Source organism: Delphinus delphis, chromosome 5 (assembly GCF_949987515.2).
Source record: "Delphinus delphis chromosome 5, mDelDel1.2, whole genome shotgun sequence".
NCBI lineage: Eukaryota > Metazoa > Chordata > Mammalia > Artiodactyla > Delphinidae > Delphinus > Delphinus delphis.
In genome coordinates, this window is record NC_082687.1 from 117,062,771 (window position 1) to 117,085,501 (window position 22,731).

A 22,731-nucleotide genomic window follows, 5' to 3' on the forward strand; every position below is an offset into this window, starting at 1 on the left:
TACCTCAGTCTTAAAATATGGCATCAAAAATAAAATCACAGGTTACTAAGCAAAAGAGCTTACAAGATAACTGATTACTTTTGCTGAATAAATACCTCATAGTTAAGTATATTAAATATGGCAATGGGTTTCATATAAAACACATACCAAAAAAAGTTAAAATTTATGGTAAGGAATATGAAATATTAAACAAAGATGACACAGATATGCCCTTGGAAATAGCATACATCTCCAAAGCAAACGCTCACAAGGAACATTCTGAGATGGTAACTGCCCGGGCTAGGTTTATTTTTATAGTCCGTTGCTAACACCATGACATGCTTTAATGGTTCTGTCAAACAACAGGACTTAAAAAAAAAAAACACACACAAAACTGTACTAAATAAATCCTTTTGATCAATGCCATATCAGGATATCTTTTTTTAAATTGCAGTATTGATGGTAATATTAGTCAGATAAGGAATAAAATCCTTATCTGGATTTTCCTTGTAGGAAAGTTTTACTATACCTAAAAATAAGCAAGCCATTTATTCTAGAGGAAAATAAATTAAAATGCTACTCACAGGGAGAATAGCAGTATTCATGTAATTCATTTACCTTCAAGAAACATACTTTAAAACTTATTTCCCTGATTATAGGTTATAAATATCAAAAATCAGCATGCCCCTTATTTTCTATTATTAGCGCTAATTGTTTAGCTTTGGGCTTGAACAATTAAATAAATGATAATGCCATTTATGTATATGTGGAAGTATGAACAGGCTTAGGGTGTAGAGATCAGAAATTCACTTTTGAGCATGTTAAGTTTGAGGGGTCTATAAGTTACCCAAGGAGAGATTTCAGAAAGGCATTTGGATATGTGACTGTGGGGTTACAGGTATAGGGATGAATGAATAAGGGAGCAACAGCATAGTGATTTAGAGTTAGGGACTCGGGTTCTGACTGCCTGGCTTGGAATCCTAGCTCTGTTACTTAGCAGCCATTGGCCTTAATGAGTTATCTAACTCTGTGCCTGTTTCCTTATATCTAAAATGGAACAATAAATAGGTTTATGTGAGGATGAAATAAATAAACATACATTTAAAAACTTATAATCGTGCTCAATGAGTACTCTATAAGTTTTGACTACTATTATTCTCTCTAGCTACTCTAGTAGCTGTTATAGATGATACCTAAGTCCTTGGGGGGACAGGGAGTATGCAAGAGAAAAGAGGAGACCCCAAGCCCAAGCCTTAATGAACCCCAATATTAGATGTCAGGAAGACAACAAAGGGAACTCAAATGTTCCCTGCTTGTGAAGCAGGAAAAAATATACCAGAAAAGGTGTCATGGAAACCACAAGAGGGGAAGCTGCCAAGAAGGCCCAGATGCTTGGTGACCTAGACTTTCATCCAGGCAGTGGCAGAGAGGAGCAGTGATGGTTCCCTAATGCTAGCGGCTCTCCACGTTCAGGTCCAGTTAAACGCCCAAAGAGGGAGACAACTTTCTTGAGGGCACAACATTTAGGAACTTCTTCCTGGTGTTTTAGCATCCCTTTTACATTTCTTTTTTTTTCACCTTTAAGTCTATTCCAACAAATAAAAGTTAAAGTATTCTTTAAAATAGAGAATGTCTTCATTCAACCCAGGACACACTGCTATATAAGAAATAGCAATCCTTCTCAAATACAGTATATCCATTAAATAGCTTACAATTTTGTTCATTGATTTTACCTCAATTATATATATAATATATATAAATTAATTATATATAAATATTCATATGTATAATACATAAATATATCTTTGAGTAATCCTGTTCTTGAAGGTCTAAGAAAAAAGGAAAGGCTTCTGTAGAGAGAGCCTGAATAGAGAAAATACGTTTACCTGGTCAGCACACAGGGTCTATAGCAACATGAAAAGACTAGAGTGTGTTATTTGCTTAAGCAGAGTTTCACCCTAAGTCAGATTCTGAAAATAAGCCATCACTCTAAACTCATCTACTTATTACTTTGGAAAGCACAGAAACTAAAATACAGCATAAGTTTCACTAAGGGAAAACCTTATGCTGGTGAGAAGGTGCTATTTGGTTAGATCAAACAACTTCAGAAAATAGAAAGCACACACATTCAGTGTGTGTATGGAATGTGTATATACATTTAGCGGGAGGTTTGGACTAATGTTTGAAACCTTTTTTCAACCAAAAAACTAAATACAAGGTTTCATTTTCAGGAAACGTTACTGAATAATTTCGTTGCTAATATGAAATGGTGATAACAAGAGGGTGGTTACACATTCTGGTTTGGGGTCTGGAGAACGTTGAATTTTGTTCTGTTCCTTGCATGCATGACCCAGGTCAGCTGTCTAGTGGGGAGGGGGCAGGGAGGAGAGGTTTTTTGCTAGCATGTAGTGAAAACTGCAAACTCATTGCCATGAACAAGATGCACTCAAGCTAACCCTGCTGGGGAGCATACATCCCATAAAACAATAAAGTTGCTGCCTAGATTTCTTTCAGGGTAGAACTGTCATCTTCTCCTGATTATGAAAATAACAGAAGATCACTGTAGAAAGATTCAGACAGTATGGGAATGAGTAAGACAGCGTGCACATCTGCTGCAAACCCATGTACATTATGTTAACATATTTCCTTCAATTTTAGGATTCATGTTCTTAAATTTTCACGTTTCTGAAATCTGTAGGTAAATTAAAATTGACACCTACAGTTACAACAGTGTTTGTCTTACTAATATATCATACTACACAGCTGTTGCAAAGGATGAGGCCGCTCTGTAGGTAGCAACATGAATGAAGTGCCAGTCCTATTAACTGAAAAAAGAACAGGGCCGAACAGTGTGTGTGCTATACTATCATTTATATATTTATTTTTTTTTAAGGATGGATATTGATATGCTGGTATATGCATATTTATTTCTAGGAGGAATCACAAAGAATGGGTAAAAACTGTCTGTAAGGGTGGGGAGTGGAGTAGAGGGGTAGGAATGGACCATTTTTTTTTTTTTTTTTGCGGTACGCGGGCCTCTCAGAGGCCCTCAGAGCTCTCCCGCTGCAGAGCACAGGCTCCGGACGCGCAGGCTCAGCGGCTGTGGCTCACGGGCCCAGCCGCTCCGCGGCATGTGGGATCTTCCCAGACCGGGGCACGAACCTGTGTCCCCTGCATCGGCAGGTGGACTCCCAACCACTGCGCCACCAGGGAAGCCCAGGAATGGACCTTTTTCATTGTATACCCTTTTCATCTTTTGAATGTTTATATTTTACTTATTTAAAAGTAACTGATTCATTAAAGAGCAAAAAATACTACATATTGTTATGGATACATGCATATGAAGTCAATATATAAAATCCTCATGTAGGAAGGATTACACATCAAATTCATTAGTGTTTGTGTCTGGAGTGGGGGGGAAGAGAAGAATGGCCTGATTAGAGGAGACATCCTACGTAGCTATGAAGTTTTAATTCTCAGAAAATGATCTTAAGCAAATACGACAAAATATTAATATTTGTTAATGATGGTGGTATGTACGTGGGTGTGATACTATTCACTAGTACTTTAAATTTTGTTCAAAGGATCAAGATTAAAAAAAAAAATCTCTCATGGATACTACTACACAGCCATCAGAACTGCCAAAATTAAAAAGAGAATACCAAAGGTTGGAGAGGATGTAAAGCAACTGGAACCCAGATACCATGTTGAAAGGACTGTAAAATCATATAACCACTTTGGAAGATGATCTGGCAGCTTCTTATAAAACTAAATAAACATGTACCCCATTAGCCAGCAATCTACTCACAGGTATTAATCCAGGAGAAATGAATACATATCCACGGGAAGACTTGTACTAGAATATTTATAGAAGCTGCTTTATTCACAAAAGCCAAAAAGTAGAAATAGCCCATCAGTAAAGGAGTAGATAAGTAAAGGAGTAGATAAGCAAACTGGTATATCCACACAATGAAATACTGTTCAGCAATAAAAAAGGAACAAACCACTGAAACTGGCAACAACGTGATGGCTCCTTAAAACATGATGCTGGGTGAGAGAAACTTACACAAAAGAATTTGGACTCTGTAAGTCTATTTATGTGAAGACCTAGAACAGGCAAAACAAATCTACGGTGGGAAAAAAAAAATCAGAACAATGGTTGTCAGAGAAGGGAGGTTGTGAGAAGGGCTGGGAGGCTGACTGAGGAAGGGGCATGAGATAACTTTCTAGGGTGATAGTGATGTGCCACATCTTGACAGGGGTTTGGATTACACAGGTGTACGCATTTGTCAAAACTCAGTAAAATGTTTAAGATATGTGCATTTTATTGTAAATGAATTTTGTCGCAAAAGGAAAAATAATATATAACCAAATATTAAACCCTGGCTAATGATATGCATGCTGCAGTATTTATGGGGAAGTATACTTATAACTGCAATTCATTTTGAAATGCATAAAAAAGATGGATTGATGAACAGATGGGTCAATGTGTGATAAAACAAGTGTAGTTAAATGTTAATGATAGAATCTAGGTGGCAGGTATATAGGCGTTCACTGTAAAATTCTTTTAAATTTTCTGTATGTTCAAACATTTTCATAATAAAATGTCGAAAAATATCTGGTTAAAATAGCTAGCTAGTATTCAAAACACATATATCTTATTTAGCATGGATCTCTTTGTCATTATATATTGGTCCACTTTATTAAGTATAGAGATTTTAAAGAGAAGTTTATGAGCATTACATTAAATTTCTGGGACCATCATAGAAGACACCATGTCTAAAATAAGTAAATACTGAATGTACTTCTTGATTTACAACTATGAGACCACACTGCATGTAAGACTGGATTTTAGGAATAGCCCAGTCTGTCTTCTATGCCCAGCTCTAACCCAGTTCACTATACTCTCAAAAAGAAGAGATGGCAGCATTCTGCTACACTCATAAAACGAGTAAGTGGACATCTCAAAGGCCACTGCCCATGTGGACACTGTCTCTCTACTCTTTCTTCCCTCCCTGAGGGGACACAAAGCAGGCCCCCTCCCCATCCCAGGCCACTTTACCCCCCATCCCAGCTGGCGTGACTGGCCCAAGAAAGGGTACAAATCTATTCTTAGAGATGCTCTACCTCTTGCTCAGGTGCTTCTAGGTGTGTGTTAGATCAGCAACCTCAAAGGATCACTAAAGCCAAGCTGAGGTTTAAATTGGGAAGAGAATCTGAGGCTTCGGCCTTTTAGTGAGCGAAAGGAATCAAGAATTCAGTTCAGCCTAGCTTACTGGACCACTGTAAAGAAATTCCAGCCAGAAGTAAGGCTTTTCTTCACCTCCCATCTGACCAGCTCTGCTATAGTACCTTGTGTCTGTCTCCGTGTGCATGTGGGTATCCACCACTCAGGGGCATCAAAAGGAGGAATGGCAGCTGCATAGAGTAGATGCCCTGATCATAATATCCACTAACAGCATCCTAATATCAGAAATCTTAAATGTACACCACTTCTTGTCTTTTTTCCCCATTAACTATAAATTGGGCACAGCTTCCCCAGTTGAAAGATACAGATTTATCTACCTCGTGCTTTCTAATCATGCTGACTTTAAATAGGAGTTTATGAGCATCTTGGCCCAGTGATTATTAAAGCAGATGTAGTAGTAAGACCAAGCACCTTAGGCTCTATTATCTTCCTTTACCTGAGCACCTAGATATTGGGGCCCTGAACTAGGGCATAAGGGCCTCACAAGAGGTTTGGGTATTTGTCACTGTGTGATAGTCCATATTTCCCATATATGTGCATTGTTACACTAAGCCAAAAAGTGACCTAGCCCATCAGTGTTTGGAATACAGGATGCCAAAAAACATAGTTTGTCAGATTTTTGTTTCCTTAATGAAGTGAATGACTACATGTTTTCCACATTATATATACTCCAGCTTTCTGTTTACAATACAGAATAATGCACAGAGAAATAATGATGAAAGAAAAATTCTGGAATTGATAAATTACTGAATTTTTTTTTTATCACTTACCTCGTTTGAGGGAATCGTGGCAAAGGGTTTGATGATGGCAGCTAATGGAATCTGAGCTTGCTTGGCCATATCTGACGTGCATGGGAAACAGTATGTTGTGCAACGGATGTATCGAGGACTTGCATTACCTGAAATATTCAAGGATGCATACTTAAAATCGGCTTAGAAAAAAAATCTGCCCTATAATATTTAAATATTTATAAAGGTACCTCTAGGACTTCCCTGGTGGCACAGTGGTTAAGAATGCCAATGCAGGGGACACAGGTTCAAGCCCTGGTCTGGGAAGATCCCACATGCTGCGGAGTGACTACACCTGTGTGCCACAACTACTGAGCCTGAGCTCTACAGCCTGTGAGCCACAACTACTGAGCCTGCGAGCCACAACTACTGAGCCCGTGTGCCACAACTACTGAAGCCTGTGCTCCATGACAAGAGAAGCCGCCACCACAATGAAAAATGCGCAACGCAATGAAGAGTAGCCCCCGCTTGCCGCAACAAGAGAAAGCCCGTGTGCAGCAATGAAGACCCAACGCAGCCAAAAATAAATAAATAAATAAAATTTATTAAAAAAATAAAGGTACTTCTAGACAATGCATTGTCTTCTTTGTAAAACTTCTTCATGATTTCTACAAAAAAGGTAGTATTGTCTAACTTTACAATCCATAGTCTAAGCACACTGTAGTTTCTTGTAAAATAAAACACTCTGCATTCTACTGCAAAAATATAAAAGAGATTTTAAACTTATTATTATTTTTCAGAAGCCGGGTATTAATATAGACGCTCAGAGACTTGAGAGGTGTTTAGATTCAATGGGAGAAATAAAGCAAAGGTACAAAACATAAGAATAAAATTTCTTCTTCATCCTCTTCTATCAATACATCTGCTATGGGAATGGTAAGTATTTGTATGCCATTTCACATCAGCAAGTTATACTTTGTCAAATATGATTCCATTTGACTATGAGTTTTTTTTTCTAAACTTGAAATTCAATTTAGAAATGAAAATTCTAGATAATAGAAATATGGGCTTCCCTGGTGGCGCAGTGGTTGAGAGTCCCCCTGCTGATGCAGGGGACACGGGTTCGTGCCCCAGTCCGGGAAGATCCCACGTGCCGCGGAGTGGCTGGGCCCGTGAGCCATGGCCGCTGAGCCTGCGCGTCCGGAGCCTGTGCTCCAAAACAGGAGAGGCCACAACAGTGAGAGGCCCGCGTACCACAAAAAAAAATAAATAAATAAATAAAATAATAGAAATATTTTTTAAACACCCTAATCTATTTAAAAAACACATTAGGTTTCCTGACCAAATATTTTTTTCAAGGCATACATGAGAATTAAAACTCTATCCATGACATGAAGAATATTTTTAAATCACCAGAATAACTTATCTAAAATAAATTTTGAATTAAATTATAATGTATTTTGGCAAAAGAACATCAGATATTTACTGAGTGTCTACTAAGTTTTAGACTAGGTGCTTCCTTGCAGAGCTTATGTTCTTGCAGAGGACACAGACAGTAAGTATTAAACTCAATAAATGAGTAAATTATATAGGCCCTTAGAAGATGATAAATGCTACGAAGAAAGCATTTCTGGTTAAGGGGTGCCATAGTGGGAAGCAGGCCGCTATGTTAAATAGTTAGAGTTGGTCTTCATCACAAGGCAACATTTGAGCAAAGACTCCAAGGTGGCAAGGGATTTATCTGGCAGGTATCTGGCGCAAGGGCGTGCCTGGCCTGGTAGAGGAATGTCAGGAGCCTGACAGTGGGGTAAGTGGGGCACAGCAGCTGTTGAGGAGTTCAGAGAAGTCACAGAAGCCAGATTAGCTAGATGCTTGATACCATTTTTCAACCCTCTGGCTTGTACTCCGAATGAAATGGGGAGACACTGCCAAGCTTTGAGCAGAAAAGTGCTGTGATCGGACTTAGGTTGACTCTACCTGTGGTTTTCAGGATGGACTAATAGGGAGGAGAACCAGGAAGACCAGTTTGGAGGCTGTGCAGTAACAAGGTGAGAAACAGGGTGGCGGTGGGAACCAGCCTGATAGCAGCAGATTCTGGACATATTTTGAAGGTACAGTGGCTTACTTGTTGATGGGCATGATGTATGAGGTGTGAAGATGGGGGCTATGACAGAAGGACAGGGTTAGGGATGACTCCAAAGTTTCTGGCCTGAGGAATCAGAAGCACGAAGTTGCCACCAACAGAAAAGAGAAAGGCTGCAGGGAGGGAACGGGTTTTTTTTTTTGTTTTTTTTTTTAAACAGATGTGTGGGTGGAGATCAGGAATCTGGGTTTGGACATGTCCATTTGGGAAATCTATTAAGCAATCAAACAGTGATGCTGAGCAAACACTTAGATACATGAGTCTTGGTGTTGGGCTGAAAGCTGAGCTGGAGACACACATTTGGGAGTTCTTAGCATATAGATGGCATTTGAAACCACAAAACTAGATTAAAGCCACCCAGGGAATCACGGTGGCCAGAGAAGAGAAGACGACCGAGGACTGAGCCCTTGGTCCTCTTAACATAAAGAAGCCAGAGGAAAAGGAGAAATCAGCTAAAGGACTGAGAAGGGAAAAAACAAGGGAGTCTGGGTGTGCTGGAGGTGAAGTGAAGGAAGTACATCAAGGAAAAGGCAGGAGCATCTGTGCCAGGCGGTGCCTCCAGATCAACATGACCGCTGGATTTATCAACGTGGAGGGTGGTGGAGACCCGGAAGACAGAATTGGTGGAATGGGGGAGTGAGGAGTGGGGGTGCGGTAGGGGGGCTGCCTAGAGTGAGTTTAAGAGAGAAAGGCAGGCGAGGAATTGGCAATAGTCCTTTCAAGTTTTATCGTGGAGGGGAGCAAAGAAAAGAGGGGTAGCTGGTAAAAGAAGTGGATCAAGAGAACATTTTTATTTTTTTAAGATAGGAGAAGATTTTTTAAAAGATGGGAATACTTGTGTAAAAGCGGAAATATTGATGACCTAAGAATAAAGAAGGGAGACTTATGGTAGCAACACACTTGAGTAGCGCACAGCAGGAGAGGCTGGCTTACAACCAGAGCACATTTGTGGCCAAATCAGGAAGGCAGAGCCTGATGACACATTACAACAGGGGGCTGATATGATGGTGAGAACTCTCTTCTGATTGTGCACTTTTCTCAGAAAGGAGGAAGTAAGAGCAGCTCAAAGAAAGGATGGGAGGTTACCGGTTTCAGAAGGGATTGTGAAACAGTTACTAAGGAGAGTGGAAAAGTGAAAGGACTTGGGAAGGACAATGTGCTGGGAAGTTCATGGTCCTGAGTTTAAACAGACCGTGCAGTGTGGCTGTGAGCCTTTCTCTGGCCATGTTTCACTGCACAGGTGGGTCCAGAAAGAGGGGAAGGCTGGACCTAAGAAAGCTGAGTTTCTTTTCATCTTCAATCTATTATTGCCACATTTTACATTTTGGGGGGGACCAGCTAGAAATATGGATCTTTACATAAAATATTCTGATTTTTATATAATGGCAACTAATTCAAATAGAAACAAATTATTCTGTATGATTAATTAACATGACTGTAGGCTGAATCCAGTTCGGGGGCTCTGCTGCCGAGGGTCTGAGAAAAGGGAGAAATGTGGTACTAACAAAAAGGATAACAATAATAATGATAATTGACAGTGGGTTAGGCATTATTCTAAGACTGTTATATGTAAATTCACTTTCATCTCACAGTCGCCTATGAGGTTGATACCCTATGACCCGATTTTACAGAGGAGAAAACTGAGACACTGTGAGGTTAAGGGACTTAACTTAATCAAAGGGTTAGTAAATGGCAAAACTGGTATTAGAACCTATCACAATTCTCTACAACATCCCAGATAAGTTGGGTCCAGGTCTTGAATCCTGGATGAGGAGTTAAGACCAATCCTGTTTGCCCAGGGGCAATGATGGGACATTTTTTAGCAATATGATCAAATAAATACCTGAAGAAAATTAGTCTATTCAGAATGTACTGGATAGCTTCTGGGAGCAGGAAAAAAGATCAGAGACAGGTAGATGGGTCCATTGCTGTAAGAATCCAGGTGAATACTAACACAGGGTAAAACAAGAGTTTTGGCAACCGGAATAGAAGAAGAAATATTGGGTTGGCCAAAAAGTTCGTTCGGGTTTTTCTATAAGATGTTACAGAAAAACCCAAAGGAACTTTTTGGCCAATCCAATATTAGGTAGTAAATGTAAATATGCTTGAACCCTTATTATTGTATATTTCATATAACTTAGATAAAATCTTCCTCATTATCATCATCACACAAAGTTACACATAGTGGGAAATAAGAATTTTTGAATACTTTAAAGTATATTTTTTCATTGTACTCAATTTTCACTACTCAACATTTCCAATAATATATTGAAATTATTTGTTATCTTTAAAACACTTATCTTTTACAGTGAAATATGCATATGAATGAGCTCGTGAAGGTGACTAAACAAACTTGTTACAAGAAGACAATGCACACAAAGAATAAAATTTTTAAAAAGCAATGAAGAATTTGTTTTTTAAGCCAGTATACAGAAGTGGGGCGTGAAAGGTAAGGTAATAGTAGATAATTTAGCAACCTTGGTAATTAAGAGCCAAATTCCTAATATGCTTAATAAAGAAACTTATGGGATAATCTGACTAAAAACATTCAATAAGTTATTCATTCAACAAATATTTATGAAGCCAATCCCCATGCTAGAAGCTTAGAGACAGGACAGAATGAAGCTTCTGGCTTCAAGGTCTGGTAGAAGAGAATAATAATAAAACAGATAATTACAACATGGCTGGCAAGTATCACAGAAGAGCAAATCAATTATGAAGTGGCCCAAGGGAGGCAATGAGTCTGCCACGTGGATCAGAGGTGATTACACAAAGGATGCAGTGCTTGAACAGGGTCTTGTAGGATGGGCAGAAGCACAGAAACAAAGGACAAGTTGAGTCTTAAATTAGATCCTGCAGCCAAAGGCAAAGGAGTAATATTCTTGAAGTAGGTGTTTCTCTTCACTGGCTTTGCCACTAATCATTTGTGTGGCCCTGGGCGAATCACTTAACCTCTCTGGGTCTTAGTGCCCTCAGGTCTGTAAAGTGAGAGAGCACACTAAACGAAGTCCAAGGCTCCTTCTGTTTCTATATTTATATCTGTGAATTTCTGTGTGTGTCTGAGATCCTTGGGCTACACCCTAAAAAGTCTACTAATGCCCAGAAATAAACCCACATACCTACGGTCAATTAATCTACGACAAAGGGGGCAAGAATATACAATGGAGAAAAGACAGTCTCTTCAATAAGTGGTGCTGGGAAAACTGGACAGCTACATGTAAAAGAATGAAATTAGAACATTCTCTAACACCATACACAAAAAAAAACTCAAAATGGGTTAAAGACCTAAATGTAAGACCGAATACTATAAATCTCCTAGAGGGAAACATAGGCAGAACACTCTTTGACAAATTGCAGCAGTATCTTTTTCAATCCGTCTCTTAGAGTAATGGAAATAAAAACAAAAATAAACAAATGGGAGCTAATTAAACTTAAAAGCTTTTGCACAGCAAAGGAAACCATCAACAAGATGAAAAGACAACCTACAGAATGGGAGAAAATATATTTGCAAATGATGTTACCAACAAGGGATTAATCTCCAAAATATACAAACAGCTCATGCAGTTCAATATCAAAAACAAACCAACCAACCAACCAATCAAAAAAATGGGCAGAAGATCTCAATGGAGATTTCTCCAAAGACCTACAGATAGCCAAAAGGTACATGAAAAGATGCTTAACATCCCTAGTTATTAGAGAAATGCAAGTCAAAACTACAGTGAGGTATCATCTCACACCAGTCAGAATGGCCATCATCAAAAAGTCTACAAATAATAAATGCTGGAGAGGGTGTGGAGAGAAGGGAAACCCTCCTACGTTGGTGGGAATGTAAATTGGTGCAGCCACTATGGAGAACAGTATGGAGGTTCCTCAAAAAACTAAAAATAGAGCTACCATATGATCCTGCAATTCCACTCCAGGGGATATATCTGGAGAAAACCATAATTTGAAAAGATACGTGCACCCCAGTGTTCACTGCAGCACTATTTACAATAGCCAAGACATGGAAGCAACCTAAATGTCCATCAACAGATGAATGGGTAAAGATGTGGTATATTTATACAATGGAATATTACTCAGCCATAAAAAAGAATGAAACAATGCCATTTGAAGCAACATGGATGTACCTAGAGATTATCATACTAAGTGAAGTAAGCCAGACAAAGACAAATATCATGTGATATATGATATCACTTACATGTGGAATCTAAAAAAAAAAAAGACAGGAATGAACTTACTTCCAAAACAGAAAGAGACTCACACAGACATAGAAAAGAAACTTACGGTTACCAAAGGGGAAAGGAGGGTTGGGGAGGGATAAATTAGGAGGTTGGGATTAACATATACACACTACTGTGTATAAAATAGATAATCAGCAACAACCTACTGCATAGCACAGGGAACTCTGCTCAATATTTTGTAATAACCTATAAAGGAAAAGAATCTATATAAAACTGAATCATTCTGCTGTACATTTGAAACTAACATGATATTGTAAATCAACTATACTTCAATTAAAAAAAAATTTTTTAAAGCCTACTAATAAGTATTAACAAATAACCCAGGCTAAAGGAAGGGGCTTTACAGTAAATGGGATGTGACTGGGCCAACTTCGGGGCTCCCTCCATGGCAGGCAGGTCTTTCTTTTTGCCAAAGGCTGGGCTGCAGGCTATAGAGAGAAGATAATGATGTGGACCCTGCCATCCTAGTCTTTCCTTCTCTTTCTGCTTCTTCCTCATACTCTTTCCCTACATGTACCATATGACCCAGCAGTTCCACTCCTAGGTATACACCCAAGAGAACTGAAAGCAGGAACTCAAAGAGATACCTGTACACCAATGTTCATAGCTATGGCTATTCACTGTAGTCAAAAGATGGAAACAACCCAAATGTCCTTCAAAAGATAAATGGATAAACAAAATGCAGCATATACATAAAAGTGAATATCATTCAGCCCTAAAAAGGAATGAAATTCTGATACATGCTACAACATGGACGAACTTTGAAAATACTATGCTAAGTGAAATAAGCCAGACACAGGAGGACAAATATTGTATGAATCCACTTATGTGAGGCACCTAGACCAGGCCAATTATAGAGACAGAAAGTAGAATATGAGATACCAGGGGCTGGTGGAGTGGAGGAGTGGGCAGTGATTGTTTATTGAGTACTGAGTGTCAGTGCAGGTTGGTGAAAACCTTCTGGAAATGGATCATCATGACGGTGCCCAACGCTGTGAATGTAATTAATGTCACTGAATTGTACACTTAAAAATCATGAACACAGCAAAGTTTATTTTAGGTGTATTTAACCACAATAATAAAATCACCTCTACGTTCAAAAATAAAACAGAAAACAAAAAAACTGCACATGGTGCTCCTTAACACGTACACCCTCTCCCACTGCCAAACCTTAGCACATCCACTCTGCGGCCGGGCAACCTTTTCCTCTCCCGACGTCTCCACTTTTGTTCTGGTTTACACCTGCTCACTTGAGACTCAGCTTAGTTGTCCCCACTCTAGCAGGACAGGCTGGGTTAGTTACCTGACATATGAGTTCCCACAGCAATATTCCTTTTATCCTGCTATTGTAACAGTTTAATTAATACTAAGTTATCTCTTTTTCCCTGCCAGATTGTACACCCATTTAAGGATAGAACCGTGACTTTTATTTCTGAATAAAGGCAGTACGTGAGTGGTTAAGAGCATGGGCTCTAGCATCAGAATGCTGGGGTTCAAATTCTAGCTTTGCTTCCTATTAGCTGCGTATCTTGCGTAAGTTACCTAAGCATTCTGCACCTCCGTTTCACATTCTGTAAAATGAGAATGATATTAATGCTTATCTCATTAAGTTACAGGGGGGATTAAGCCACATAAAGTGTTTAGAAGACCATCTTAATGCATAGCAAGCACTTGATCAATATTAACCACGTTGGTATTAGGTACTGAATCAATATTTGCTGAATAAGTGAATGAATGAATGAACAAGTACGATCCTGCTCCTAAGTAGCTCATAGGCTCGTGGGAAAGACAGACCCAAAGCACAGTAAAATTTAATGGAACAAGAGCTATGAAAGAAGTGAATACAAAGCACTGTGGGGGAAGAAACTGTAGGAGATTTCGAAGAAAAAATTAAATTGAGGTTAGAAGAACTAAGAATTTCCCAACTAGAAAGGTGAGACTTATATATACCAAATACAGTTATTCAATAGCTATTTGTTGGGCAACCATTATATTCTAAATACCAGGTGAATTTCTAGGGGTACAACAGTGAACAAAAAACAGTCCCCAGTCCGTTACAGAGAAAGCAGTACAAAGTGAGAATCAGAGACAGGAGGGGAAGGGGATGAGTTTGGTATGGCTGAGGCAGATGCAGAGGAAGAAACAGCCGAGAGATGAGGCTGGTAAGGAATATTCTTTAGGTCTGCAAAGTGCCTCAAACTAAAATATTAAATAAATAAATAAATATTAAAAACATGAACATAACACTTACTATTAGGTTGAAATGAAATTGCCATTCTTGTAGGTCAACAATAATAGAAAAAAATCAGTAATTTCATATACCTCAACCTATTATATACCAGGTCCTAAGTGCTTAACAAATGTGAATTCATTTAAGTTTGGATGGATTCTGTAAGTAGTCAGGAACAGATTATTTTTAGAATAGAAAATGAAGTAATCTGAAGTGTGTTTTAATATTAATACCTATAACAGTAACATCATCTGTGACTTACATCAACCCCTTCTACATGTCGAGCCCCCATACATATAAACATACATACGTGTGCACACGCGCACACATGAGTCACCTCTAACCCGTACATTGCCCCTGCAGGGCAGGTCTTAGTCCTAACATCTTACAGAGGGCGACACTGAGGTTCAGAGAGGTGGGATAAGCAGAGCTCAGGACACTAAGGAAGAGACCCTGGATTTGCGTGCAGGCGTGTGAGGCTCCCAATCGGAGCGCTTTCTGCCTCGCTGTGCTGCCTGCCCTGTAAGGACAGTGCCGAAGGCAGCACAGAGGAGGGACTGAAGGGAGGGGAGCCCCATCTGGAAACTGGTGGCTTGACAACTTTGAGATGAGACAACACGATTGCCTGTATACCAATGTTATATTTCCAGGACTGAGTATATGACCCATTAAAAGGGTTTATTCAGAATCTGAGATGCCACATCTCATCAGGCTATATTTTAACTTGCCATAAATAACAGAATAATATATTCCCAGAAAGATCAAACCTGCACGAGGCTTGACAGATATATGAAACTGATAGCAGACATGGGACAGAGGCAGTAGAGACAGAGCTCAGCCTCTCCTCATCCCAGTTTAAAAGTAGGAAACCAGAACCCCAAATGTTAAGGGACCTGCTGAAAAAAATGTCATTGGGACTAGCACCAGGTCTGCTGACTCAAGTACTCAATCCCCTACTGCTCTGCTCATGTCATACTGCCAGGTTTCCACTGTAGTAAATAAATTAAACCAAAGTAGGGCATGAACAATTTTAAACATATAAATTAAAATTTAAAATTTTCTTAAATTGATACATTGCACTGTACCTCACCAGAAACTCTCTAGATTTTTACAAGCAGAGAATACAGTAGAACTCAGACGACAGTACCTTCTCGTTACTTGATTAATGGCAAATTAGTTCCTGTTAACCAGCTATAAAGGGGTTGCCCATCGGTGACAGCATTATTGAAGGGTATCAATGTATTTGCTTAAAAACTGTGAGAAATACTAAGACCTTAGTCAAAACCGTAACTGAAAAGAGATACCTTGGTCTTGTATCGTACAATCTGTAGTGACCAGGGGAGGGATCTGGCCTCTGGTGTTGGTGGTATAAACCTGTCCCCCTCTGGTGGCTCTGTCATTCTCGATCACCTGGATCTGATAAATAAGAGATCAAGAGCACGTTAAAGTAAGTTAAAACTTCCCAACCTTCCCCTCACACTATTCACACACGCACACACAAAGGCATTTTCTAAATCCTTTCAGCTCATTTCAGATCAAACTCTCGTTGAGAACCCACCATGTCTTCAGTCCCACTTTTGCTTACTTTCACAACTTTATGCCAGTAGCTTCCAAATTCTATTCTGTAATGTTCTTGAGCCCTGATCTTTTTATTTTTATTCAATTTGTTTCTTGGGCCCATAAATAAGAGTTTTTTGGGAAAAGATTCTCATAGGATAAGAAACTGAAAATACCTTTTTTTTTTTTAAAAGAAAATACTTTTTTTTTTTTTTTTTTTGCGGTACGCGGGCCTCTCACTGCTGTGGCCTCTCCCGTTGCGGAGCACAGGCTCTGGACGCGCAGGCCCAGCGGCCACGGCTCACGGGCCCAGCCGCTCCGTGGCATGTGGGATCTTCCCGGACTGGGGCACGAATTCGTGTCCCCTGCATCGGCAGGCGGACTCTCAACCACTGCGCCACCAGGGAAGCCCAAAGAAAATATTTTTTGAAGTTAAAGAAAACTCTAAAAGGCTAAAAATAAATTCAGAAGAAATGATTTAAAATATATAAGCTGAAGAAGACTTTTCTCCTCAAATCCCTCTTGATGTTCAATTTGCCTTTCAAGTTTCCTCCACCACACCCCTGCTCCTTGAGACAAAAGAAACAAACAATATCGTGTTCCCATATGATTTTTGCCTATCATATAGAAATGAGAACAAAAGTCCCTATTTCTTTTTTTTTTTTTTTGGCTGTGCCGCACGGCACATGGGATCTTAGTTCCCCAACCAGGGATTGAACCCGCGCCCCCTGCATTGGAAGCTCAGAGTCTTAAGCACTGGACCTCGAGGGAAGTCCCCTTAAGTTTTGTCCTTTAATTTGGAAACATCTTATATTTCTCTACTGAAACATTTATTGATGAAGACTATAGAGACAAAACATTGCCTTTCTGTTGTAACTGTCTAGGGATTAAAATAATGAGCAAAATCTAGTTGCATGGAGTTAAGAAGGAATTCTAATAATAAAGGGATCTTTCTCTTCCTCTTTATCTTCTCCCTGTCCTCACTTCTTTCTTTATAGGATAAAAATGACAAGAGATAAGGGGGTTAAAAAAAAAAAAAAAAGGAGGCAGTAAAAAGAGGGAAAAAAGGGGAGAAATGAGATGAGTGCCCAGACTGCAACACGTAGCCTTGGAGGATACGAAGTTTTTGTGGCCCTAAAGAAACTATTAATGTGAGGGGAGATCAAGATGGCAGAGTAGAAGGATGTGGAGCTCACCTCCTCCCACAAACACATCAAAAATACATCTACATGTGGAAGAATTCTCAGAGAATACCAACTGAAAGCTGGCACAAGATCAAAGCTGCAAGAAGGATCCCCATGTAACCAGGTAGTACAAAAGGGAATAAACAAAAAGGAAGGAGGAATCGGGAGGAGACCTGTGCCCCTGGGAGGGAGCTGTGAAGGAGGAAAGGTTCTCTCACCCTGGGAACCTCCTTCCCCTGCTGGGAGGTCTGCCGGGACAGAGGGGGAGTGGGAGAGGCCTGGACTTTGCTCGGGAGGAGTGCGTAGGTTCTGGCTTGCTGGTAGGCAGCACAGAGAGGGACCAGCTCTGAGGGCTGCCATGCTGTCCCACTTCCTAGCCCGAGACATGTGCCTCCTGGTGTGCACAGTGGCTGGGTCTTGAAACATAAGCTTCAGTGGACAGACCCAGGGAGGGGACTCAGTTTGGCTGCACAGAGGCAGCCCAGGGGGCCTGGAGTGTGGTCGGGGACGCCACTGTTGGTGTGCGCAAGATGGAGCACAGGTCCACCACACAAGCCCCATTACTGGCATGCTCCTGGCAGGTCATGCCTCTGGTGGCAGTGGCCTCTGGCAGCAGGCACACGCCAGAGGTGGGGCTGACATCCCAGTCAATTATCAGTGCTCCCACAGTGGGGGAAGGTCCAGGGGGCACACCAGCAGTGGTGGACTTTGTGGGCAAGCACACCAAGTGGTGGGTGGTGTCACAGAATCCTCACAGAATTGCATGCCTGCAGCGGAAAGCCCCTGGGGAGGAATATACAGCGCCTCCTTTCCCAGCGGGAGCACTCCAGTCCCACCGATCTCACATCACAGCTTAGAACTAGATCTAGGGGCTTCTACTACAACAACTGGGGAGCTGACCCTGCCCATGACAGGGCTGTGACAACCACATAGCAAAGAGGAGGCCCCACCCAAAATCCAGTGCAGGCTCTGGTCACAACACCGAACACACCCCATATCAAGGGGACAATAGCCAGAACACTCTGAGGAAAGACGTGGCAGACATCCATACTAAAAACAGCCCTTATATCAAAAATACTGGACTCACACAGTCTACACAAGGACACTCGCACATTAAAAAAAGCCCTTCAAGACCACAGTAGATAACTGTTTCTCCTAAATTCACAGAGTCAGAGAAATTTAAGTAAAATGAAAAAGCAGAGGAACTACTTCCAATTAAAAGAACTGGAGAAACCCCCTGAAAGAATAAACAATGAAAAAGACAACTCCAGTCTACCACATCCCAAGTTCAAAAATGAGGTAATAAAAATGCTGAAGGAATTAAGAAAATTTATCTATAGAAATGCAGGTCACTGTAACAAGGAACTAGAAACTATAAAGAGGAACCAATCAAAATTAGACAACTCAACTGCCAAGATAAATACCAAGCTAAAGGCAATGAATAGCAGACCAAATAATGCAGAAGAACAAATAAGTGATCTGGAAGATAAATAATAGAAATCACCCAATCAGAACAGCAGACAGGAAGACAAATGTAAAAAAAAAAAAAAAGAAGAAAAAAAATTAAAGGAACATACAAGATCTACTGGATAATACAAAGCATGCCAACACATATACAATAGGGGTTCCAGAAGGAGAAGAGAGAGAAAAGAGGATCAAAAACGTATTTGAAGAATTTATGGCTGAAAGCTTCCCAAACCTAAGAAGGAAACAGATATCCAGGTACAGGAAGTACAGAGGGTCCCAAACAAGATGAACTTAAATGGACCCACAATGAGACATAACATAATTAAAATGGCAAAAGTTAAAGATAAAGAGAGGATTCTAAAGGCAGCAAGAGAAAAACAAAGAGTCAGTACAAGGGAACCCCCATAAGGTTATCAGCTGATTTCTCTGCAGAAATGTTGCAGGCCAGAAGGGAGTAGCATTATACATTCAAAGTCCTGAAAGGGAAAAACCTGCAACCTAGGATGCTCTACACAGGAAGATTATCCTTTAGAATAGAAGGAGAAACTAAGAATTTCTCAGATAAGCAAAAACTAAAAGAAGATAGCAATACTAAACCTAACCTAAAAGAAATATTGTAGGGTCTTCTCTAAGCAGAAAAGAAGCAAGAATCTATAGGAAAGGGAAAAACACAATAGGAGAGGCAAATATATAAAAAGATTGAAGATCACTTAAATAAGCCAGTAAGAAAATTTTTATAAAAGCAGTTATAACTATAATGAACAGCAAATAAAATAAACATGAAGATGTAAAATAGGACATCAAAATCACAAAATGTGGGGGAGGGGCATAAAAAATGTAGATATTTTAGAATGTATTTGAACTTATATGACTATGAGTCTAAAGAAGGTAGAAATAGTTATGGGTTAACATACTTGAAAAACAGGGTAACCACAAATCAAAAACATACAATAGATTCACAAAAAACAAAAAGGAGCTTAAACATAATACAAAAGAAAACCATCAAATCACAAAAGAAAAACAGAAGAAAGGAACAAAGAAGAACTACACAATAAACTGCAAAACAAGGTTTAAAATGGCAATAAATACATGCTTATCAATAATTACTTTAAATGTCAATGGACTAAATGCTCTGATCAAAAGACATAGAGTGGAAGACTGGATTAAAAAAAACCAAGAACCTATAATATGCTGCCCACTTTAGGGTGAAAGACATACATAGATTGAAAGTGAGGAGATGGAAAAAGATATTTCATGCAAATGGAAACGACAAGAAAGCAAGGGTAGCAATACTCATATCAGACAAAATAGACTTTAAAGCAAAGGCCATAAAGAAGGACACTATATAATGATAAAAGGATCAATACAAGAAGAGGATATTACACTGGTTAACATATATGTACCCAATATAGGAGCACCTAAATACATAAAACAAATACTAACAGACATAAAGGGAGAAACTGAGGGGAATACAATAACAGTAGGAGACTTTAACACTCCACTGACATCAATGGACAGATCTTCCAGAAAGAAAACCAATAAGGTAACAGAGATCCTAAATCACACAATAGAATAGTTGAACTTCATTGATATCTACAGGACACTACATCCAAAAAACCCAGAATGCACATTCTTTTCAAGCATGCATGGAACATTCTCTAGGACAGACCACATACTAGGACAAATTTAAGAGGACAGAAATTATTTCAAGCATTTTTTTCTGACCACAATGGTATGAAACTAGAAATCAATCACAGGAAGAAAAATGAGGAAAAAAATGATTACATGGAAACTAAACAATATGCTACTAAAAAAACCAATGGGTCAACAATAAAATCAAGAGGGGAATCAAAAAATACCTCGAGACAAACAACAATGAAAACACAACCATACAAAATCTATGGGATGCAGCAAAAGCAGTCCTAAGAGGAAAGTTCATAGCAATACAAGCCTTTCTCAAAAAACAAGAAAAATCTCAAACAACTTAAACTACCAATTAAAAGAATCAGAAAAAGAACAAAACCCAAAGTGAGCAGAAGGAAGGAAAGAATAAAGATCAAAGAGGAAATAAATAAACTAGAGATCCAAAAAAGAAGAAAAAGAAAAAAAATCAATAAAACCAGAGCTCGCTTTTTGAAAGGACAAACAAAATTGACAAACCTCTAGCCAGGCTCACCAAGAAGAAAAATAAATAAATTTAAAAAATAAACAAAAAATGAAAGAGGAAAAATAACAACCGATACCACAGAAATACAAAAAATCATAAGAAAATACTATGAAGTTATATGTGAACAAATTGGACAACCTAGAAGAAATGGACAAATATCGAGAAACATACCACCTGCCAAAACTGAGTCAAGTAGAAATAGATAATATGAACAGACCAATCACTAGAAGTGAAATAAAATCTGTAACTTTTAAAAAAACTCCCTGCAAACAAAACTCCAGGAATGGATGGCTTCACTGGGGAATTCTACCAAACATACAAAGAACTTACACCTATCCTTCTCAAACTCTTCCAAAAGACTGAAGAGGAAGGAACACTCCCAAAGTCATTCTATGAAGCCATCATCACCCTGATACCAAAACCAGACAGACACTACAAAAAAAGAAAATTACAGGCTAATATCTTTGATGAATATAGATGCAAAAATCCTCAACAAAATATTAGCAAACTGAATCCAGCACATAATAAGGATTATGCACCATGATCAAGTTGGATTCATTCCAGGGTCACAAGGATGGTTCAAAATATGCAAATCAATCAGATAGACCATATCAACAAAAGACAAAAACCACATGGTCATCTCAACTGATGCAGAAAAAGCATTTGATAAATTCAACATCCATTCATGATAAAAACTTTCACCAAAGTGGGTACAGAGGGAACGTATCTCAACATAATAAAAGCCATTTACGACAAACCCATAGCCATTATAATACTCAACAGTGAAAAGCTGAAAGCCTTCCTGCTAAATTCTGAAAGAAGACATGGATACCCTCTCTCATCACTTCTATTCAAATAGTACTGGAAGCCCTAGCCATAGCAATCAGACAGGAAAAAGAAGTAAAAGGTATCCAAATTAGAAGGACGAGGTAAAATTGTCATTATATGCAGATGACATGATACTCTATATAGAAAACCCTAAACACTCCACACCAACACTATGAGAACTAATAAATGAATTCAGGAAGGTAGCAGGATACAAGATTAATATACAGAAATCTGTTGCATTTCTTTATACTAATAATGAAATATCAGAATGAGAAAGTAAAATGGAAAGATATCCCATCTCTTGGATTGGAAGAATTAATATTGTTAAAACGGCCATACTACCCAAAACAATCTACAGATTTAATGTGATCCTATCAAATTACCTAAGACATTTTTCACAGAACTAGAACAAATAATCCTAAAATTTATATGGAACCACAAACAACCCAGAATTACCAAAGCAATCCTGAGGAAAAAGAACAAAGCTGGAGGCATAACCCTCCCAGACTTCGGCCAACACTACAAAGCTACTGTAATCAAAACAGTATGGTACTGGCACAAAACCAAACACAGCTCAATGGAACAGAGTAGAGAGGCCAGACATAAACCCACACACCCATGGTCAATTAATCTTCAACAAAGCAGGCAAGAATATACAATGGAAAACAGTCAGTCTCTTCAGAAAGTGGTGCTGAGAAAGGTGGATAGCCTCATGTAAATCAGTGAAGTAAGAACACTCCCTCACACCATATACAAAAATAAACTCAAAATGGTTTAAAGACTTAAATATAAGACATGACACCATAAAACTCCTAGAAGAGAACATAGGCAAAACATTCTCCAACATAAATCATAGCAATATTTTCTTAGATCAGTCTCACAAGGCAAAAGAAATAAAATAAAAAATTAACAAATGGGGTCTAATCAAACTTAAAAGCTTTTGCACAACAAAGGAAACC

The 22,731-nt window shown here is 39.1% G+C and overlaps 1 protein-coding gene across 2 annotated transcripts in view; it reads right to left on the minus strand.

Moving 5' to 3' along the window:
* Positions 1 to 22,731, minus strand: part of SEC24D (SEC24 homolog D, COPII coat complex component) — a 112,044-nt gene that overhangs the window by 61,791 nt on the left and 27,522 nt on the right. For both annotated transcript variants that reach the window (XM_060012929.1, XM_060012930.1), the window contains exons 7-8: positions 15,874 to 15,985; positions 5,998 to 6,125 (exon numbers count right to left, since the gene is read on the minus strand). In XM_060012929.1, coding sequence (XP_059868912.1) covers positions 5,998 to 6,125; positions 15,874 to 15,985 — 240 coding nt within the window. The remainder of the gene's footprint in view (positions 1 to 5,997; positions 6,126 to 15,873; positions 15,986 to 22,731) is intronic.